General features: G+C 46.1%; 2 protein-coding genes across 3 annotated transcripts; one reads left to right on the plus strand and one right to left on the minus strand.

The window, feature by feature from the left end:
* Positions 1-3,609: 3,609 nt before the first annotated feature.
* LOC113024992 (apoptosis facilitator Bcl-2-like protein 14) lies at positions 3,610-5,793 on the minus strand. Its single transcript, XM_026172303.1, has 7 exons — positions 5,678-5,793; positions 4,685-4,832; positions 4,488-4,559; positions 4,343-4,417; positions 4,185-4,243; positions 3,842-4,114; positions 3,610-3,738 (listed from the first exon to the last, which is right to left on the minus strand). Exons 2-7 carry the CDS (start codon positions 4,821-4,823, stop codon positions 3,715-3,717), a joined length of 642 nt encoding a protein of 213 aa, XP_026028088.1. The 5' UTR covers positions 4,824-4,832; positions 5,678-5,793; the 3' UTR covers positions 3,610-3,714.
* A 173-nt stretch (positions 5,794-5,966) lies between these two features.
* Positions 5,967-9,251, plus strand: snx20 (sorting nexin 20). 2 transcript variants are annotated; one of them, XM_026172302.1, is made up of 4 exons: positions 5,967-6,214; positions 6,620-6,793; positions 7,130-7,272; positions 8,439-9,251. In XM_026172302.1, exons 2-4 carry the CDS (start codon positions 6,736-6,738, stop codon positions 9,108-9,110), a joined length of 873 nt encoding a protein of 290 aa, XP_026028087.1. In that variant the 5' UTR covers positions 5,967-6,214; positions 6,620-6,735; the 3' UTR covers positions 9,111-9,251. The 2 variants fall into 2 exon arrangements, with proteins under 2 accessions (XP_026028087.1, XP_026028086.1); XM_026172301.1 differs by having other exon boundaries at positions 5,967-6,793.
* Positions 9,252-21,114: the final 11,863 nt, after the last annotated feature.

Raw genomic sequence — 21,114 nt, forward strand, 5'->3', positions numbered from 1 at the left:
GACTTTTAACCGAGACTCAAAGTCATTCCATCAGAATTGGCTTTTCAGTGAGTTTGTGTCGGTGGGACGTGATCCTGTTTCCAGGCTTCATGGCCCCATGCCCAGCTTTAAGCCAGGTTTGAATCTGCTGCTCGTAGAAAGGAGAAGTGCCCTCTCTCTTTTAACCATGTTCAGACAGAGTGCAGGACGAAGGAGATGAGATGTGGAAGTACTTCAACTTTGTTACTGGGAACTTATGAAGAAGAGAATAAACATGAAACTAAGGTTAGACAGCAGGAATATGAGGAACAACACGACAAAGGATGCAGACAAAGGGTTTAAATTCACAAAAGCGAATGGGCAAAGTGGAGACACCTGGGGAACACAAGTGAACTGAATGTGACTAATGAAGCAGAACTGCACACGACACAAAGAAGTATCAAAATAAAACAGGAACTAACAGAACAGGTGACACTTCAATACCAACAGAAAGGTAAACCAACACAGGGACCAGACTGACGACTAAACACAGATAAGACATGAAGTAAATGTACACAACCTACAACTAAACACTGGGTGATGGTTACACTGAGAAAGAAAGCACATGATGACAAGCCTCAGAGTTGATAATAAAGGGGAGATGCTCACAAATAGTAGGTGCTACGACCTGAAAGGTGAGTACGAGGTGCGACCTGTAATGAGTGACCTGAAGAGCTGAGACGGCGAGGACATGTCTGCAAAATACGGCGGCGCACGATTGTGCACAGCGCCAAAAGTTTAGGCCGAGTTTTTAAAAGTGATGAAGAGCAAGCAAAACGTGCGACCTCCTACAGCAGCAGCATTTCAAACTGGATTTAAAGACGTAGCCTGGAACACATCCAGCTGAAACTCATCAGAACCAACATAATAAAACTTTTACTGTCAGTGACGTGGCTAAAAGAGCCTGACACAGGTGTTTACTTCCTGATCTGTTAGATCCTCTGATGAGCCCAGAAAAAAGTCCCTCCCTGGCTCTTCGGACTAATAATTCCTACTTAGTGATTTTCCTTCTTTTACCGAGTCACCTCCTTTCAGCTTCTGCATGCAGTAGCGGTTTTAGATACGGGCGACACGGGCGGTTGCCCGGGCGGCATCGTGGTGGGGGGCGGCATCACGGGCATCGGCAAAAAAAAAAAAAAAAATGCTCATGCTGCCCCAACATCAGCCAGCGCATACTGGGAATGTCACAGGCACTGATCGGTTTTCTATCGCCCCTTTGCTGGGAGTAAGGGCGCCCTCCGTTTGCGAGGTGCGCCTGCTGCTTGCGCCACAGGGAGGAGATCGGCGGGGAGCAGCATCTAATAACCAACTCGCAAAATAAAACAAAATAAAAACAAACCAACAAACACGAAAACACCAGACATCCTGATACAGACGTATAATCTGCACCGATGTTTTTTAGAAACTCTGTACACGTAAAGTGAGCGAGAGCCCTCGGTGCGCGTGCTCGCTGCTGAAGTCAAAGTAAACTTTATTGTCATCTCCGCTACAGACAGTCCAGCATATAGAGACGAGACGACGAGGCTCCAGCTACAGCAGTGCAAGGAAACAAAGAGGAGTAAGAAAATAAATATACACTTTAGGACTCGGGGTAAAGGATCAATAACAATTTAAAATTTACAGTTTGATGATTTAAAGTGTCACACAACCTGTGGAAAGGGGAGGGGCCCTGCTGCTTCCAAATAAAGCACATTTCATTCATAATGATGTAAATCCAAGCCCATCATGGATTCATGATCTGAATCCTGGGTTGTGTGAAATCCCAGAAATGCACCTTAGACAAAGGGAGTCTGTGAACTAAGGTGTCGGTGTGTTAGGGTCTGTTAGGTTATGTTGTGATCCTCGGGTTGGGGGATTTGTGTTCATGCTGGAGTGCAAAATTAAAACCAAGATGGACAAGAAAAGTTCAAAGCCATCAGGTGCTCAGTTTAGAAAAAAGAGAAAAGAAGAGGAGGAGAAACGAGCAACAGCTGCAGGTAAGCAGACGTGTGATTGGATAATGGCAGGTCATCCTGAACCAATCAGAATCAGAACACTTTATTAATCCCTGAGGAAAATATGTGAGTTACAGTTGCTCCAAGAAGAAATGGTAAAAATAGCAACAGTAACAGACTAAACTCCAAACAATACATTATGTTAAAGATTTTAATAGTAATCAGTCAGTGTCAGTTGTTGATTTGTCCTGTTCTCATTGTATGACGAATTATGATGGCTGTTTGGTAGCTGTTTGCATACTATGCATACTCTCTCTCTCTCCATGTGTGTGTGTGTATACAACAGTTTTATGTTAATGTACAATCCTTAATATGTTTTGCCTGTGTGTGTGTGTGGGGGGGGGGGGGGGGGGGGGGCAGGCAGAGGGAGTGCTTGCCCAGCGCTCCAAACAGGCTAGGACCGCCAATGTCTGCAGCGTCACGGTTTAAACTGGGACGTTTCCTTTAAACCGACCCCCTTCCACACGGTTTGGTCTCATGAAAGAGGTGAAAGGGTTTTAAAGAGGTAGATGTGACTCATAAACACTTAAAAGTAAAGAGACAACCCTCTGAAGGATCATTAACAAATAACAGAAACTAAAGACATGTTTTTGTTGGTAAAATAAAGAATTCAGGTGGTTGACTTTTAGTTTCAGTGGACTGTGACGACAGACTGAAACGTTCACGATGTGTCACAGTCAGGCTACGGCACAGAAACACCTCTTCTGTGGAACCAGCTTCCAGTTTGGATTCAGGAGACAGACACTATCTCTACTTTCAAGATCAGGCTTCAAACTTTCCTTTTTGCTAAAGCATATAGTTAGGGCTGGACCAGGTGACCCTGAATCCTCCCTTAGTTATGCTGCAATAGACGTAGGCTGCCGGGGATTCCCATGATGCATTGAGTTTTTCCTTTCCAGTCACCTTTCTCACTCACTATGTATTAACAGACCTCTCTGCATTGAATCATATCTGTTATTAACCTCTGTCTCTCTTCCACAGCATGTCTTTATCCTGTCTTCCTTCTCTCACCCCAACCAATCACAGCAGATGGCCCCGCCCCTCCCTGAGCCTGGTTCTGCCGGAGGTTTCTTCCTGTTAAAAGGGAGTTTTTCCTTCCCACTGTCGCCAAAGTGCTGCTCATAGGGGGTCATATGATTGTTGGGGTTTCTCTGTATGTGTTATTGTGGGGTCTGGTTACAATATAAAGCACCTCGAGGTGACTGTTGTTGTGATTTGTATAAATAAAGTTGAATTGAACTGAATGAAGTCAGCACTCATAGACTCCTGTGTTAAGATCAACATGTTTACAGTCTGATACACAAACCGTTTGGTCTCTGTAGCTGATTGAAAGTTTGCATTGTTAGGGGCGTGGCCTCTTTGACTGACAGGTGGATGGTGACACAGGTGGCTGTAGCTGCTTGGCTGAGCTCTGCACCGCGTTTGTGCTGTTGGAGCCTTTTGGAGCATTTGTAATGACATCGTGTGACCAGTAACATGGCTGCTGCGAGGTCACTGACCGTCCAGGAAGGCGGAGCGAGAGTTTGATGGGTGTAAGAACTTCTCAGTTTACAAAGACTGTCAGTGACACTCAGTCAGCATGTGTGTTTTTCAAAAGTTTATTTTAAAAAATTCTACTTTTACAAAACAAATATGGCTCAAATACTTGAACTTTGACAGCGTGGTGACCTCCACCTGGAGATTCCTCTGAGGTTCGTGCGGCTCAGTCGATGCTGAAAGCTTCAGCCTGGACAGAGACAACATACCCAGAAATCGTTTTCATTTCACAGAAATCGCTTCAACATCAGTGAAAGTTAACAGTTCACGTTCTAACACATCTTCATGCTCACCCAGCCTCTGTGCTGCTCCACCCAAGCCGAGTGGTTCTCCTGAATGTACTGCTCTCCAAAGCTCAGCACCCTCCTCTGGTGGACCAGACTCGTGGCTGACAGCCTGCTGGTCACTTCGAAGACCAGAGCGATCTTCTGCCTCTGAATGTGAACCTCAGAGGGTGCCGCCCGCTCCGCCGGGTGGACCAGGCTCTGCACGCTGGAGGTGAGCTCCTTGAACATGTCATAGTCCAGGTCTCTGAGCTGCTGCTGGAGGTCCAGGTTCTGTTTGATCTGACAGAAATACACCGGTGTTCAGTACTGAGCTGCCTACCTGCCGCAGCCATCTACGCGTCTGATTCACCTTCCTGTCGATGTCGTCTCCCTCCGCTCTGATCAGCTCTACCAGCCTCTGGACGATGTCTGCGGCACAGCGAGACGCCTCGTTAGAACAGGCAGAGTAAAAGGACTCCGACATTCTCACCTTCACACAAGCGTCCTGCTGCCGCTTTGGACACTCACCATCCGTGTGCGCTGAGGTACTGAGCGTCCTGTTGTGCACCTCATCACAGGTGGAAGACTCACCTGAGAAACAAACTGAGCGGTCGGCGTGATGAGTCTGAGCCTCGACACGGACAGGACGTCAGAGAAACACCTGTTCACTCACCTTCTCCATCAAGTACAACCTCCAGAGACTTCTGGAAACTTGCACTGGGAGCTGGACCCTGAGGAAAGATAACTGACCAGAGAGCACACAGGTGAGCACACAGGTGAGCACATCAGAAGACCCACAGAGAATCTTTCCCGTGTTGGTGAGCAGAGGAAGGAGGAAGCACCAGCTGCGTGCTCACAGTTCAAACCAACCTGGGACGTTTCCTTTCACACGGCGGGCAGCAATCGTCCTCACTGCCATCTCAGGTGAGCGCTGTTTTGACCTCTTGCTGCAGTACTTTTCCAGCAGCTGGAACACCTCGCTGGCATCTTCAGCTCGCTGGCTTGTCATTTTCAGCTGCTGAGAGTCAGAGCAGAAACCAGAGCTTACCAGAATATTTGAACGTCTGTATTTAAAATGAAATGAAGAAACAGAGACCTCCACCACGCTCGCTCTGTGCAGCATTCACAAATAAAGGAGCAGGAAGAGTCGGTCAGATAATAACTATTTACAGAAAAGTGGACATCAGTGTCTGAGCCTGTTTGGTGCAAGTGGGCACGGTGAGCACGCCATCAGCTGCCTGCTGTCAAAACCGATGCATGTTCTACTGCATTTTACTGTATTCTACTGAACTTCCTCTCCTAAATGCTGTACCAACTCAAACACAATAAACAGTTATCAGGTTTATGGGGCAGTTACTTTTGCACACAGGCAGGTAGGTTTGATCACTTTATTCCCTTAATGAATAAATCATCCTTTAATTTCGGCATCTCTCTGGTGATGCCGGGTTAGGGCAGTGCGACCTGCTTCCTTTTACAGCCACTGTGTTTCCATCACCTCTCCACCGTGTCCTCCCACGTGGTTATTAAATGGTAAATGGCCTGTATTTATATAGCGCTTTACACCTCCAGTCATCCACCCATCCACACACTGGTGATGGCAGCTACATTGTAGCCACAGCCACCCTGGGGCGCACTGACACAGGCGAGGCTGCCGGACACTGGCGCCACCGGGCCCTCTGACCACCACCAGTAGGCAACGGGTGAAGTGTCTTGCCCAAGGACACAACGACCGAGACTGTCCAAGCCGGGGCTCGAACCGGCAACCTTCCGATTACAAGGCGACCTCCCAACTCTTGAGCCACGATCGCCCTTAAGAGCGAGGAATAACGGCTCGGGCTGCCGTGATGTTGGCACCTGACTCACCGTGTCCAGGACACCTGCGGAGGAGGAAGAGCGAACCTGTCGGATCAGCTGATCCTGGAGCTGCGACGCGAGCGAGAACACTTTTACTTTCACTTTGACGGAGAAACAGCTGATCAGCGTCACAGCGCAGAAGAACCGAGTCTGCGCAGGTGCTTCCTCTAAAACTGCGCCCTGCTGCCGCCCTAAGCCAGGCACGTGATCATGCAGGGGTGGAGACACGCAGCTGGGGGGGGGGGGGTAGTTTTGTGGTCAGGTTTCCTGTTTTTCTAAAGTCTGGCTTTCATTTTTATTTCCGTCACTGAGACTGGTTTTATTTTTACTTTAGTCTCAGTTCCTTCTGAGCACCATAGGTCAAAGTTCAGCTGTGCAGATGAGTCACAGCTTGATTTATCCTGTTAAACCGCAGCAAGCATCGTCTGAACCACGTCTGCCTCCCTGATCCTGGTTCTGCTGGAGGTCTTCTTCCTCCCCTCTGTCACAGAAAGCTGCTCAGAGGGCTCGTCTGAGTTCCTCTCTAACACTGTGAAGCATGTCAAGGTAAATCTAATAAAGACTACTCAGTGGTGTCTGCCTGTGACCTCTGACCTGCCTGTGCACCTGCAGATGGACATTAAAGCTTAAAGAGCTTTCAGAGCTCCCCCTAGAGGAGCAGAGAGGAGCTGCATGCAAAACACTGCTTTCTGCTAGCTAACTCCACCCGCCTGCTGCTCCGCAGCCATGAAACAAGCACCTCTCTCACACACCATTTACGACACACTGGTCTTTCATTTCACTTCCTCTTCAGCATGTTTGCTGAAGTCGACTTCCTCCTGCCTGCACTCGTCTGTCAGCACGCAAACGTGCAGCACGTTCTTCTGTTAGCGACGCTCGGCAGGCCCGCTTGGGCCTTTTTAACCCCTCACTCACCTGCAGGAGCCACACTGGCAGCTTTGATCTTTACAGGAATAAAAAAATCCAAAAGAGATGAAGCAGAGCCAGAAAACACAGCTGCCCATCACTGAGTGAACATCAGGAGGATAAGCGAGCTTCTCTGGCCTCAGATCAGCAGTTTGGACCCGATGGCAGAAGCTCAGCAGGGAGCCCAAGACCTGACTGAGGTGGACACAATGACTCCAGGTTCTGTCATCTTTCACCTTTAACCTTCCTCTTCTTCATTCTTCTGTCTGAACTGAGACGTCAAACTTTTAGGTCAAGTCTCACTCACATTTCAGACCTCCACCCGAGTAAACAGTGACGCTGAGCTTTAATCTGGCAGATATTTATGTGTTTGCAGCCAATGATTCACGTCAGAAACAGTGAAAAGAGGAGCTGGTAGGGAGGTGGGTTTCAAAGAGGCTGGCAGCTGCTAAAGCAGCACGTAGAGTCAAAGAGGCCCCGCCCCTAATAATGCAGCCTTTCCACAGGTGTGCCAGTCCAGCAGTGGGTGCTGACTCGCTGTGTTTGCTGTTTCAGAGGACTTGCCCGGCTCTTCCAGTTTAACCACTAAGGAGCTGCAGCAGAACTGGAGGGCGGTGAAGCAGCGAGAGCGACCCGTCCGGCTGCTCTTTGAGATCCCCTCCACCCGCATCGTCGAGCACGTGCTACACAAATACGTGGTGAGACACCGAAACACACCCACCAGCCGACTCCAAACACTCTGCTCAGCAGTTTTTATACTCTTGGATCCCTGTGATGTCATAGAGGTGAAATACCTTCTGTTTTTGAGGGACAGCCAATCAGAAGAGATTCTTTCAGACAGAGGATGAGGATGAGGGGCAAAGCGGCTAACCTGTAAATGTTCCCAGCTAACTTTCAGTGAAGGTGAGCCCGCAGGAAGTGAAAGTTTAACCTGAGGAGGAGGGGCTTATTTTCCAAAGGTGTGGCTGTTGGAGCAGGAAGCAGTAAAGGTGAACTCTGGTCATAAGAGGCACTGGCTGAGCAGTGAAATCATATTTGAGACATATTTGAGATAATAAGCAACCCAAAGACCAGCTTTAACACACCTGCCTGCACTCACCTGTCCACCTGCTGTGCGGTCCCAACAGTTTCCCTGCCTGCCACTGTCAGGTGTGTTCATTTTAAACCTCAAACATGTAAAACTCAGTCAGGGAGCTGTTCATTGATGAGTGCAGGTAACCGATGCCGTGCGGAAACAGAAGCTAATGTGCTCCATAATGAAGGAAATAGTCAAACTGACACATCAGCAACTTTCTGCTTGTCTATGGTGCCCCAGAGGACCAAAACACAGCATCATCATCAGGACAAAGCACATAGTCCCTTAGTTATGGTGCAATAGGTGTAGGCTGCTGGGTGATTCCCATGATGCACTGGGTGTTTAATCATTAGTTATTATTAACTTCTGTCTCTCTTCTGTCTTCCTTCTCTCACCTCAACCAATCACAGCAGATGGCCCCGCCCCTCCCTGAGCCTGGTTCTGCTGGAGGTTTCTTCCTGTTAAAAGGGAGTTTTTCCTTCCCACTGTCGCCAAAGTGCTGCTCATAGGGGTCACATGACTGTTGGGGGTTCTCTGTTTTCTTTGTATGGTTGTAGAGTCTTTATGTTACAGTGTAAAGCACCTCGAGGTGATCGGTCGTGATTCGGTGTTGTATGAATGAATGTAATCGTCAGCATAACGTCTCAGAGAAAAGACGCCTGCGGTGGGTTCACCGTTGAGAGGGAACAGGAAGTCCAGCCTGTTTCTCTGACTGGCTGTTTGCGCTGCAGCAGAGTTAACTTTAAACTTTAAAGGTCAAAGGTCACGGTTCTTTCTGTTTGTTTGCAGCTCTACCAGGTGGTGGTGATGCGTTCTGGCAGCTTCGATTCCCGCCGTGTTTCGGTGGAGCGCCGCTACAGCGACTTCTCCCGCTTCCACCACAAACTGCTGGAGGAGTTTGACGAGGAGCTGGAGGAGGTGCAGCTGCCTCGCAAGATGCTCTCGGGGAACTTCTCCCCCGAGAGCATCGGGGAGCGGCGCCTGGCGCTGCAGGACTACCTGGCGAAGCTGTACGCCACGCGCTGCGTCAGACACTCGCCTTGCTTCTCGGCTTTCTTCACAGAGCAGGAGCAGCAGCGGGCGCACGGCCTGCTCCGGGCGGGGCAGTTCCGGCCAGCCGCAGAGCTGCTGCAGACCGTGCTGGACATCCAGGAGAAGCTGCTGCCCTGGCAGAAGCCCACCCTCCTCGTGCCCGCCCTCGCCGCCCTCGCTGTCTGCTACCGGGACCTGGACGAACCGGAGCGGGCGTTCTCCGCCGCTCAGAGAGCGCTGCCTCCGGTGAGGCGCTACGGACTGACGCGCTACAGAGCGCCGCTGCTGGAGCTGCTGGTGGACCTCGGGTACCAATTGGGCCGGCCCGTGGCTCAGCTGCAGGATGAGTTGACCGCTCTGAGAGATGCCGAGCGTGGGGAAGCGTCCTCCCACTCTCTGAAGGAGGTAGTGATCCAGGAGTTCCTCTGAGGGTGGAGCGGCCATCCACACCTGGATTAGCAGGTAAACCCCTGCACAGCCCCTGCCAGCTGTGGAGGTGTAACAGCTCACAGTGGGTCAGAGTACCCAGAGTACTGCAGTACTGTCCTGCAATAAAGTATTTAAAAGTAATTTTGGTATTGGGTCTGATTCATGATGTTTGATGATTAGCGATTAACGGCTGACTCTACCATGGAAATCTGACCACACAGTACTGAAGCCGCGTCTTTGGTCATCCTGTGGTAGCTCTGGGTGGGGGTCAGCACCTGCTGCTCCAGGATCAGATCTCCGATCTGCTTTCAGTTGCTGCTCTTTGGAACAAGCTGCTGCTCACCTGAGATCAGTTACGACTGTGTGTACATTCAAAAACAGAACAAAGACCTTTTCGTTCACGCAGCTGTTTTTGTGTTTTGCTGTTTTTTCTCAGTTCAGTTGGAACCGTCTGTGTACTGCAAACGTTACAACAGGTTAAATCATCAGATTCAAGTTCGCTGTATCTCTCATGTTAATGAGCCAAAGTGCAAACTGTTCAGGTCTCACTATGTCACTTAGCTTGTTTATGTGCCCTGTATAGCTAACATCATCAGAGATTATGAGCTAATCTGAGATTTGGATTATCTGTTTATCATCCATAAGAGACCCATCTTACTGTAAACATCATTTTTGCACATGTGCATATTTACATGAGTATGTAAACAGATCCTGGAGCGTTAGCTTTTATCGATGTGTTTGTGAGCACAGGGCGAAAACCAACAGGTGAGTGGGGGTGTGGCCAAAGTCAGCACTGTAGTTATGATGCCAGGTTAGCTTCTGTTTGAGTACATTTGTTAATGACAACAGGGAACTGTCCGTGTTCTCGTGTTCTCTCCGGCTTCCTCCCAAACACATGAATAATAATACGTTTGATTTAAAGTCACCTCACAGAAACATGAATATAACATCAGTAAGGACAGAGGAGTCATGTGACAGGTGGAAGGAAGTGTGCTCTGAGAGGCTGGAAAGTGGAGAGTGATGGACGGAGGACCTGAGAGGGCGAAGATGTGTTCAGAGAAGAACAGTAGAGACTTAAAGGTGGAGAAGGTGGAGAAGCTTGAACTTGAACAGTGTTTAACCGCAGCCGGTGGAGTTGGTGGAGCACGGGTGTGACGGACTGACGGAGGAGTTCTGGTGATGACGGAAGCAGCAGAGCTGAGGATGAAGGTGCTGCTTGAACCTGACAGGAGACCCAGAAACATGTATGCTCTCAGAAACATGCCATGGAAAGTAATTAACTGAGTGTAATTTCTGGTTTTCTCCTTTCATTTCTTATCTTCTTCTCTTGATCTTTTACTTTTAAAATTATTGAAGTTGTTTAAAAGAGGACAAATAAGTTGTTTGTAATGGTTTACATTCCCAGTGCTTTTACCTTGTAAGGTAAATGGCCTGTATTTGTTTAGCTCTTTTACTAGTCCCGCCTAGGGACCCCACAGCGCTTCACACACCCAGTCATCCACTCATTCACACACTGGTGGAGGCAGCTACAGTCGTAGCCACAGCTGCCCTGGGGCAGACTGACAGAAGCAAGGCTGCCATATCGCGCCATCGGCCCTTCTGGCCATCGCCAGTAGGCGGTAGGTGAAGCGTCTTGCCCACGACCGAGACTGTCCGAGCCGGGGCTCGAACCGGCCACCTTCCGATTACAAGGCGAACTCCCAACTCTTGAGCCATGGTCGCCCGTAAGGGTTTAAAAAAGTGGTAACTAGACCTGTTCAAGTATATTTACAGAAAACCACACAGGCAAAAAGAAATGAACTTTGTTCTACAATCATTAGATATAATTTCCAAGATCTAATTCCAAATAACTCCGACTTTATACAGATGGATGATGTGCACATGTGATTAATGACATTAGTTGGATTAACACAAATAAAATTCCTCACAGATCATACCTGATTCCCAGTTACAGTATCCTATGAGATATAGCAGAACTCGATCATGTGATTTGGTAACAGTCAATGATGTCAGCAGAGGACTGGAGAAGCGTGATTTGTTTACTGGTAAGTTACCTTTCCTTCTAAATAACTGATTCTTCCATTTTTTTCATCCTGTTTCCTAAATCAGCCCATAGATCAGAACTCTTAATTACTCAAACACAGTGAGGGCTTTTTTTCTTCGTGCCTTTGGAAATCAGTGTTTGCAACAAGCAGAAGAAGAAGAGCCGACCCTGTCAGCTGTGTTTAAGTGTATATTCTCTTCTCAGATTTGGGCTTTGTTGGGCGATCGTGGCTCAAGAGTTGCCAGTTCGTCTTGTAATCAGAAGGTGGCCGGTTCGATCCCCGGCTTGGACAGTCTCGGTCGTTGTGTCCTTGGGCAAGACACTTCACCTGTTGCCGGGTGGCGCCAGTGTCCGGCAGCCTCTGTCAGTGCGCCCCAGGGCAGCTGTGGCTACAATGTAGCTGCCATCAGCAGTGTGTGAATGTGTGGATGACTGAATGTACTGTGAGGAGCTTTGGGGTCCATAGGGACTAAGTAAAGCGCTATACAAATACAGCCATTTACCATTTTAACTCATGCTGTAGATCCTACACATAATTTGTGCTCCATGCTGTGGAAATGCAGATGTGAGGTGTTCATCACAAGGAAGCACCCTTTGGTCCTCTCTAGAGCCAACAAGCTGAACATCCTATAGACGAACCAAGAGCAGTTTCTCTTCGTGATGCACTGATATTTCACACATGATAATAAACCCAGTGAACCCTTATGCAGCGTGCATGCAGGGGAAGAGGACAGAGTTGGCCACCTTCTCCATGGCCAGGTTCCTGTTGGAACCCAGGGGACCTCAGCATGTTGGGCACAAACTGAGCCTAGCACAGCAGTTAGTGCACACCTGGGGAAGAAGACATGTATGTTCATGACAGGTGTTTATTAAAATGTTAATCTTCACAGTTATGCTTCTGCATACACGCATGGACGAGTGGATCAAAAAGACAAAAACGACATTTTACAGGAGGCAACAACCAGTTCTGGTTAAGTTACAGGCTGGACTGTACACGCCAGGTGTCCAGACTGGCACTGGAGGACTGGGGGGAGGGCAAAGTCCAACTCGAACTGGCTCGCTATGTCACTGTTGGGATCTGTGGTGCCTGAAAGGGTGGGTACGGGCTGAGAGGGAGGGCACTCACAGCCGGAGCAGAGGTATTGTAAAGTAGAGCAACAATGGTGATCAATATGGCGGTTTACTGAGTCAGCGCCTTGTTAGCTTAGCTAGTGTGTGAGCATGCTAACATTTCCCCGCACTCACACCAGTTAGTAAACGTTAACAACATCGCATAGAAACAGAATTCAAGAGTAACTACTGGAGAAATACAAAGAGGGCATGACATTTTTATAAAGAGACCAACAAAGACAAATAAATTCTGTCAATGTGAACCAATTATAAGGTGGTCACTTTTTTCATCATTTGGCAAAGAAAACCAGATCTCAAATCAAATCACTTTTATTGTCACATCACTAGTGTTGGTCAAGTTACTTGAAAAAAGTAATCAGTAACTAATTACTGATTACTTCCCCCAAAAAGTAATCCCATTACTTTACTGATTACTTATTTTCAAAAGTAATTAATTACTTAGTTACTTAGTTACTTTTTAAAAACACGATTTACAACCTGAAGAGGTGATAAATAGATCTTTCAGCCCAATTCTACTTTTTCTGCATAATCATCATACAAAATGTAATCAAATGGAAAAGTCTCTTTTTAAAACTTGTTTTATTAGTTTTAATCTTTTAACTTTATGCATCAAGCAAACATTTAATTATCTGCAACATTCTGACTGGAAGAAATTAGTTTAACATTTAAAGCTATTTTCTGCACATTCCAGCACATAAAATAAAATATTTTTTGTGTTTACACTCAGTCTTTCAAATAGATGCAAGTAAAACACAGCAGAAAATAAATAAAGTCAAAGACTCAGCGGTCCTTTTGCTCTATTTTCACCTGTAAAGCAGGAGTGGGGTAGGCGGAGGTTTACCCTGGTGCAGGTGTGCCGCGGTCAGTGGAAGAATCCGCGAGTTTCTCTGTGAGTTTCCCATTACGTCGTAGCTACTCGGTGCTTGTTGGAAGTTTAGGGGTTTTTTTCGCTGTAAAAAGAAGTTTTCTTCCCACGCACAGCGGACACTAATGTTTTTGTCACTTTTTATGGAATCAAACTCAAAGTAAGGTCAGTACTTCCACGCTTTAAACGCTGCACGCTCATACTCTCTCTGCACTCGATATGTGATCCATTGTTGATCTGCACACAGCTGTTGTCACTAACGGCGCACTCGCTTACGTCACTGTCGTGAGACATTCTCGCAAAAAATCACGGTTTTAGTAACGCAGTAACGCAGCGTTCCTACGGGAAAGTAACGGTAATCTAATTACTGTTTTTGCAATAGTAATCCCTTACTATCTCTGCACATCACATGTGCAGGTATTCTGGTACAGTACATGTGAGTGAAATTCTTGTGTGCGAGCTTCACAAGCAACAGAGGTGTGCAAAAATACAATAACATAAGAACAAGCAAAATATAAGAATGGCTAAATCTGAGACTAATAAATATATGTACAATATATAATAGTATATGCATTACTGGATGGATGTATACTAAACGTGTGTTTCTACGTGTGTGTGTGTGTGTGTGTGTGTGTGTGTGTGTGTGTGTGTGTGTGTGTGTGTGTGTGTGTGTGTGTACACATTTTACAAATTAAATAGAGTCAACAATAAAATAAAATATATAAAAATATACAGAGTTGGAGGCAAGCCTCCGCGTACAGTCAAGTATGCTGCTCAATTAAATGTAAGTAGATGTAAAACACTTGCTTCTAAATGCACTTTTATTGCACCATGCTCATTCAGTCATGAGCTACTGTAACATGAATCAAATGGCTGATTTGCCACCTCAGCATGCAGTCACGTTCTACAGAGTCTTCCTAATAACCTGCTAATTGAATTGAGGTGTGTTGCAGCAGGGACACATGCAAAAGTTTCAGGACAGCGGCCCTCGAGGGCTGGAGTTTGGCACCTGTGTTTTAGGTAACTCAACTTTTTTTGTCATTAAATATCAAAATATCCTCGTGTGTAATGATGACAGAACAGTTGGTGGGGCTACATCTGTGCAGTTAAATTCTACATCATAAACTCCAACAATCAAATGACCCCTTATGAGCAAGCACTAGGCGACAGTGGGAAAGAAAAACTCCCTTTAAACAGGAAGAAACTTACAGCAGAAACAGCCTCATGGAGGGGCGGGGCCATCTGCCTTGACTGGTTGGGGTGAGGGGCAAAATAAAACTAAAATGAGAGCACAAGTTGGCTAAATGTTGCTCACATTGGCTAACATGAACAACAGTTTTCTGGATGAAAAGCAGTTGATCATTACCATTCTTTAATACACACTAACAGCTGCTGGGTTAAAAATAACTGCATTTGTAACCCAGTGCTGGGTCAAATATAGACCGAGCCAACCCTGGGTTACTGGTTTGATTTGGCATACTGGGTTAGGATAACTATCCAAAAACTGGGTTGAATTGACCATTGATTAAAGTTGAGGTTACCAAAAATTGGGTAGAAAGCTCATAACCCATCACAATGGTTACATTACAGTCATATTTGGGTTAAAAAAAATTGTAATTGCTTTAAAATTCAGCAAATAAACAATGGATTGAAGATAAAACTACTTTTATTGCCATATGATACATAGAATACAGACAGCAGAATTCATACCAAAAACATGTTAATACAAGTGAAGACAACATTTCACGTAAATGCAAATTAGGCTGTGTCCCAATTCAGAGACCGCACGCTTGAAGTACGCATTTTGAGTGTGATTACGTCACCGCCACGCGACGACGGCTGTCCCAATTCGAAGTGTACTTCAAATGCGCCGTCGATTTCCCCAAATATCAAGCGTGGTCCGGTGCACGCTTCGTGGTCCCATATGTCCCACAATTCATAGCGCGGCGGTGGGTGTGGAGAATTTTCAATTCAATTCAATTCAATAAAACTTTATTGATCCTGAAGGTTGACCCCAAAGGAAATTGGGTTAAGGCTGCCGACCTTTGCCAGCGCCAACTTACCCTTCTGACCATACATACATGACACAAACATCACATGGGGAAGACAGGTCAGAGAGGTATAACAATGGAAAATGCACCACATGAGGAAAGATATGGAGAAAAAATAACTCCCCCCAGACTGAGCTCCATCAGGAAGATCAGTCTGAGAACAGAAAAAAACACCTCTGCACATGAAAACACTCTTAATACACCAAAGAAACACATGACAAGCAACAGGGGGGGTAAAGGGTGAGAGACATCTGGGCCTGCGTGCGCTAGTCTCCTTGATCCGCCGTCAGCATCGGAGGGGAATAAGCGTTGAAGGCGTTTGGAGGGGGGATGGGTGTGTGCATATCAGTGTATGTGTGTGTGTCCAGAGTTCAGCTGAGACAGTGTCCTTCGCCCTGCTAGGCACAAAATACGGCAGAAGGGAGCGGCCAAGAGTGAACTGTCAAAAGTAAGTACTGAATATGACGTCACTTATCTATGTGCGAATGTTTAATAATGAAGAACATTAAAACATTACTGTTGGCCACATGTCAGCAAAGATATGTGACATTAGCGATGTTTGTACTTTCAGCGTTAACTTGGTTTTAAAGCCTCTACTTCTAAATATATATATAGTCGACCTTAATCTCACAGAGATTGTGATGATTTCATGGATAATTAAAGTCAGTCATATATCCACAAACACAACAGGCTGAAAGTCAGTGATGCTGCTCGGTTTGCAGTCCTGAATATCACGGCACAAGCAGGATCCACTGCACTGTTAATGTGAGCTGTGTTATATTGCTGCCTCTGTTCGGTGGTGTCGAGCCAAACGGACTTTAACGTGTGTTTGAACGAGCTGATGGTTCACTCGTTAAGCTGAAAGAAAGATGCTTTAATCACAGCAGTCACACATGTGTCCACTGCACCATCTGGAACTCTTCTTGTTTACACTCGTAACAACACAAACACTAAATCCTCCTGTTTGTAGCAGTGTGTACACCTGAGACTGTCACCTGTCTGTCTGTCCTGCACTCTCTCTCTGTTTCTTTCTCTCTGATTGTGGAATAAAAGTATGAACATGTGTTTATACAGTACATGTAAGCATTGAGCCAAATGTAATAATGCCAACGTATTAAACGAACAATATTTGTCTCTTATATATGAGAGATGAGATGAGATAGCCTTTATTTGTCAGTTTTAGGTCTTTTGCCCACAACCGAGATGACAGACCTTGCCGACCGTACTTACAATACACAAACATCACATTGGGGAGACAGGTCAGGCTAGGTAGCAGGAAAAAAACATTGAAATGTGTAACACAGAAGGATAATACAGGAATGCACAGATATCAACACACCATAGCACAATAAACACAGACAGCAACATGGGGAAGTGTTCCAGTGTGTACATCTGATCTGGGGCCGCTGCAATCTTTGACTGCGCCTCCAGCTGACCCGATGTCCACATCAGAGGGGAGGTAAGCGTTGGAGGTGGCGTTGGATCCGGGGTAGGGAGGGTGATGCGTCGGTGAGTGCTTATCAGTATCAGAATATGTATTTGTGTGTGTGTCCATAGTTCAGCTGAGACAGTGTCCTTCGCCCTGCCAGGCTAAGTAAACAGTCTTCCAGCCAACCCAGGTGGCCTTGCAGGGAATGGGAAGAACAGACTAAACACAGTCGTTATCAGGGTGTTTTGTTCAGCTCCGGCCTTGCAGCTGGCGCCAAAGGGGTATCCACATGAAGTGATGGTGGCTTTTACTTTAGTGCGAACAGCTCATATGAATTTCAAAGCAGTTCTACAGTCCAACACTGGTCTCTCAATCTCCCGCTGGAGAGCCGCGAGCTTCGCCATACTTGCGTTCTGTGATGTTGTCATTTCATGTGCTCAAGGAGCCGATTCTGAGAACTCACGGCAGTGTGCCTCCCCAAGATGTATCCAGTCTGCAGTCAGAGATGTTATTCTGAGTATTCACAGCAGCCGTAGCCTCTCCAAGAGCTTATCCGTGCTGACTCAATGAGCCCATTTTGAGAAACTCACGCCTCTTCCATCATTTCAATCCCAGCGGGCAGCCTTGTGGGGGTTTGAACAGCCGGTTCAATCCAAGCTCTTCTGCTGGCCTTTCCATGTTAATCGAAGTTTTGCTGGATGTGCCAGAGTGTGCTTTATCTGATGCTGCCATAGCTTCTTCATTACTGGGGAGAAACGCTTCCTCTGCGCCGCTCGCTCCGCGGTCATATCTTTATAAAATGACAAGAAGCAGTTCTCCCACAGTATTCCTTTCTTCTGCTTAGCAGTCATGAGAACTTTTTGTCGTGCAGTGTAACGGAGAAATCTCACCAGCACGATTCGAGGTGGCTGACCAGGTCCCGGGCGTGGTCTCGTACTTCTGTGGCATCTTTCCAGCTCATATTCCTCCCCTCGTAGACCTAGGCCATCCGCGAGTATCTTCATCACATAATCATTTATGCTGCCACCACTTTCCAGACCCTCTTCCAGACCGATAAGCCGAACGTTCTTTCTGCGGTTTCTGTTTTCCTGGTCGTCTACTCGGGCCCAAAGTTGTTCAAGCTTTTTAGCGTTTTGCCATTATCTTCTGTTATGCTCCTCATTTTGTCTTCCACATCTGAAATGCGGCCCTCAGCTTCGGTCATCCGTATTTGGATTGCACTTATAGCGTTTTTAAATTCCACCATATCTGACTTGATGTGAGATACATCGGCCGCAACACTAGTTAGGATAGTTCCAAGCTTAGTCGTTTCGGCAAACAGGCCGCTTATATCCATCTTTGGCCCTTCTTCTTGGCTAGCAGGGCTAACCTTGGCACTGCTAGCATTACTTTCCCCCGCCGCCACCGTGGAGATTCGGGTTTGCACGCTCTTCTTCTTAGTTCCTGTGGCCATGTCTCTCAATAAATCCAAGGACACTGATCTAGCAAGTCACCGCAGTGAGGAAATATATTATTTGGGAGCGTTTACCTTGTTTTAAAACTAATGTAGGATCGATGGGGGTCAGAGACTCTCTATGGCGCGGCCATTCCCAAACGCTCCATCATGTGACTCCCCTAAAACTCTTTAATTTAACCATTTTGTCTCGCTGTCTCCTTTTTTTGACCCGGACACATTTCGTTATTTCCCCTCACCCCCTGGACCTTTTTAGGGGAACATAAAAATGTAAAAAAAAAAAACGTATGACAACGACCATGAACATTAGGAGGTACTTGATTGTAATGGAAAACCAGTCGATCCGTGTCGAGTCAATCCAAGTAGGTACTAATGGAGAAGGGGCTTTAGATTCCTGAGAGGTGAGTCCAAGGATCAGGAGCTGATCACATTTAGGGATTGATAGATAGGATATAAATGAGCATACAGATACAGACTCCTTAAAGTATTATTGATCATTATTGATAAACTTGGTGCTGCAGCAGGGGCGGATCTACTGGGGTGGCACCCTAAAACAATCTCTTGCTGCCGTAGTTTTGCATATGATAATGTTCTTTATTTGGAATTTGAGCCTTTCTACAATTAGCAATGAATAGTGGAACAATGTACCATGTCGACCAATCAAAAAATTATATGGCATTTGGTTGTTTGGGGAGAGAGGCAAGCTTTGGATGTGACGACGGCAAGACGACATCAATAGGAAGTTCTGACATGTGAGAGATTTGTGACATTTAGTGTTCTTGGAGTGTGTAGTTAGTGTGTAGTAACATGTAACAGTTTGATTATTTCTAATAAAAGCAGTGTGAATAGAATGTCTTTATTGTCATTGTCAGAAACTTGTAGTTAAAACAGCTGCCAAGACCATCGGAACATCTCTCCCTCTGCTACAGGACATCTTGTGTGCTGCATCAGTAAGGCCTCTTGCATCGTGCCTGACCCCTCACACCCCTCACATGGACTCTTTTCTCTCCTTCCATCCGGCAGACGCTATCATAGCATCGGGCCTGATCCTCCAGACTGCATGACAGCTTTTTCTTGCAAGCCATCGGACTCTCGAACTCACAGCCCTCGTTGTGTCGTCTTTCTATATACTGTACTGTGTATAGCAGAGATAACAATAAAGTTTACTTTGACTTTGTGCTCCTCATGTTGTGTAGCTTTCTGTGTGTTATAGTTATTATGCTACATGCTTATTTATTATATGGTGGATACAGTACATAAATTCCAAACTGGAGTTGTTTTATGTAACTGAGATGTTTAATTATGTAGTTTGAGAAAATAAGAAGAATGTTTATATAAAACATGCGTTTACTTATACTGCACTTGATGTATTTTAACCATTTATAATGCATATTACAGAATGTAACACCTGCATATGTATAAAGAAATGGCTTTGATTTTGCCACCCCATTTGATTTCCATGCCACCCAGGGGCAGATCTAGAAGGGTGGCATGGGGTGGCAAGTGCCACCCTAAAATGATCCCTTGCCACCCCAGTTTTGCATATGACAGTGTTGTTTATTAAAGTAAGACAGCATTAACAGTTTGAGCGTAGTTACAGTCAGCAGTGAATATAAATGCTAAAACTGAATATATTGCATAGTGTCCCCCCTGCACCAGTAACAAATGGTTCAGCCCATAGCAGGACCGGCTTTTTTCTTGTTTTCAGCAGCAAGCGATGCTCATGATCGTGCCAGAGCACATTTTGAACAACACCATGGGAATTTTGGATTTTACACAGGTGGGTGGATGTTACACTGTGGAAATGGAAGGAAGGTGAGTGTTATTAACCCTCTGTGGTCCACGGACACGCTGCACCTCCAGGGGTCCGTCCTTCGTACCTCGCTAAGTAGGTTAGCTGGATTAGATTGTTGACGATTTCGCGTGATCTTGGATCGTTCGGTTCTCCGAAGCTCATCCGGGACTTGCTGTCATAGCAACAGAGCCGTAAGCGTAAACCTGCTCGGGAGCAGGCTTACTTTATGTAAACAGGATTAGATCGCGGCCACGCAGGTATGTCCGCTTCATTTATACGAAAGCAACAGCGATATTCCACCACTGTTTCACCATAAATAAATAACATCAATGTAACTAAAGATAATGCAGCACTTGATCCTTTTATTGATGTCACACAGATACATACAGGTCATTTCCTAAAAAAGGGAAATGTACTATTAACATTCTATTACATGTATGTGATTATTACAGATGTAATTCATATTTCAGAGTAGTAATTGTAAATTACTTCGTGTAATCAAGATGAGAGACCACGGCTATAAAAGCGAAGGTGGATTTGGGAAGTCTGTCGCAGCCATGTCCTGTCCGTATACGCGAGCAGCCCATTGCGGAAGGTGCAAGATTGATAAGGAGAGTCCTCAGAATTCAGCGTATATTGCGGGACAGACAGGATCCTTTAGCTCAGCGCGACAGTGTGCTCATAGAGAGATATTGATATTCCTGTGAGGGTATTATTCACTTAACCAACTTGTTGACGAGGGGGTGCAGGACCACCACCTGTCTTTTGTTGCTCTGCCCTTTTCTTGGTTGCTGTTATGAACAAACAAACAGATTATTTCAGGGTCTCTTTCCAAGAGACGACAAGCAATATAAGAGATAAATATTACCATTCTGTAGAATATTCTTATATTTCACTTTTACTTGTTCCCATGTTCTAGTGGGTCCTGTTGTGGCTCTAATGTGAAAGAGGATATAATGTAATATAATATAATAAATTTACCCTACCGCCTACTGGTGTTGGCCAGAGGGGCCGATGGTGCGATATGGCAGCCTGGCTTCTGTCAGTCTGCCCCAGGGCAGCTGTGGCTACAACTGTAGCTGCCTCCACCAGTGTGTGAATGTGAGAGTGAATGAATAGTGGTATTGTAAAGCGCTTTGGGTGCCTTGGAAAGCGCTATATAAATCCACTCCATTATTATTATTATTATTAAATTACTTACGAGTTTAATTTGTCAGCAACTCTCTGCCAGCCCTC

This window comes from Astatotilapia calliptera, chromosome 7 (assembly GCF_900246225.1).
Source record: "Astatotilapia calliptera chromosome 7, fAstCal1.2, whole genome shotgun sequence".
NCBI lineage: Eukaryota > Metazoa > Chordata > Actinopteri > Cichliformes > Cichlidae > Astatotilapia > Astatotilapia calliptera.

Coding starts and splice junctions, on each gene's coding strand:
- LOC113024992 (XM_026172303.1), bottom strand. CDS start 4,823: ATGACAAGCCAGCGAGCTGAAGATGCCAGCGAGGTGTTCCAGCTGCTG. Junction 4,560..4,684: donor TGTGAAAGGAAACGTCCCAG/GTTGGTTTGAAC, acceptor CTCTCTGGTCAG/TTATCTTTCCTCAGGGTCCA. Junction 3,739..3,841: donor TGGAGCAGCACAGAGGCTGG/GTGAGCATGAAG, acceptor GTCTCTGTCCAG/GCTGAAGCTTTCAGCATCGA.
- snx20 (XM_026172301.1), top strand. CDS start 6,736: ATGGCAGAAGCTCAGCAGGGAGCCCAAGACCTGACTGAGGTGGACACA. Junction 6,794..7,129: donor GGTGGACACAATGACTCCAG/GTTCTGTCATCT, acceptor TTGCTGTTTCAG/AGGACTTGCCCGGCTCTTCC. Junction 7,273..8,438: donor ACGTGCTACACAAATACGTG/GTGAGACACCGA, acceptor GTTTGTTTGCAG/CTCTACCAGGTGGTGGTGAT.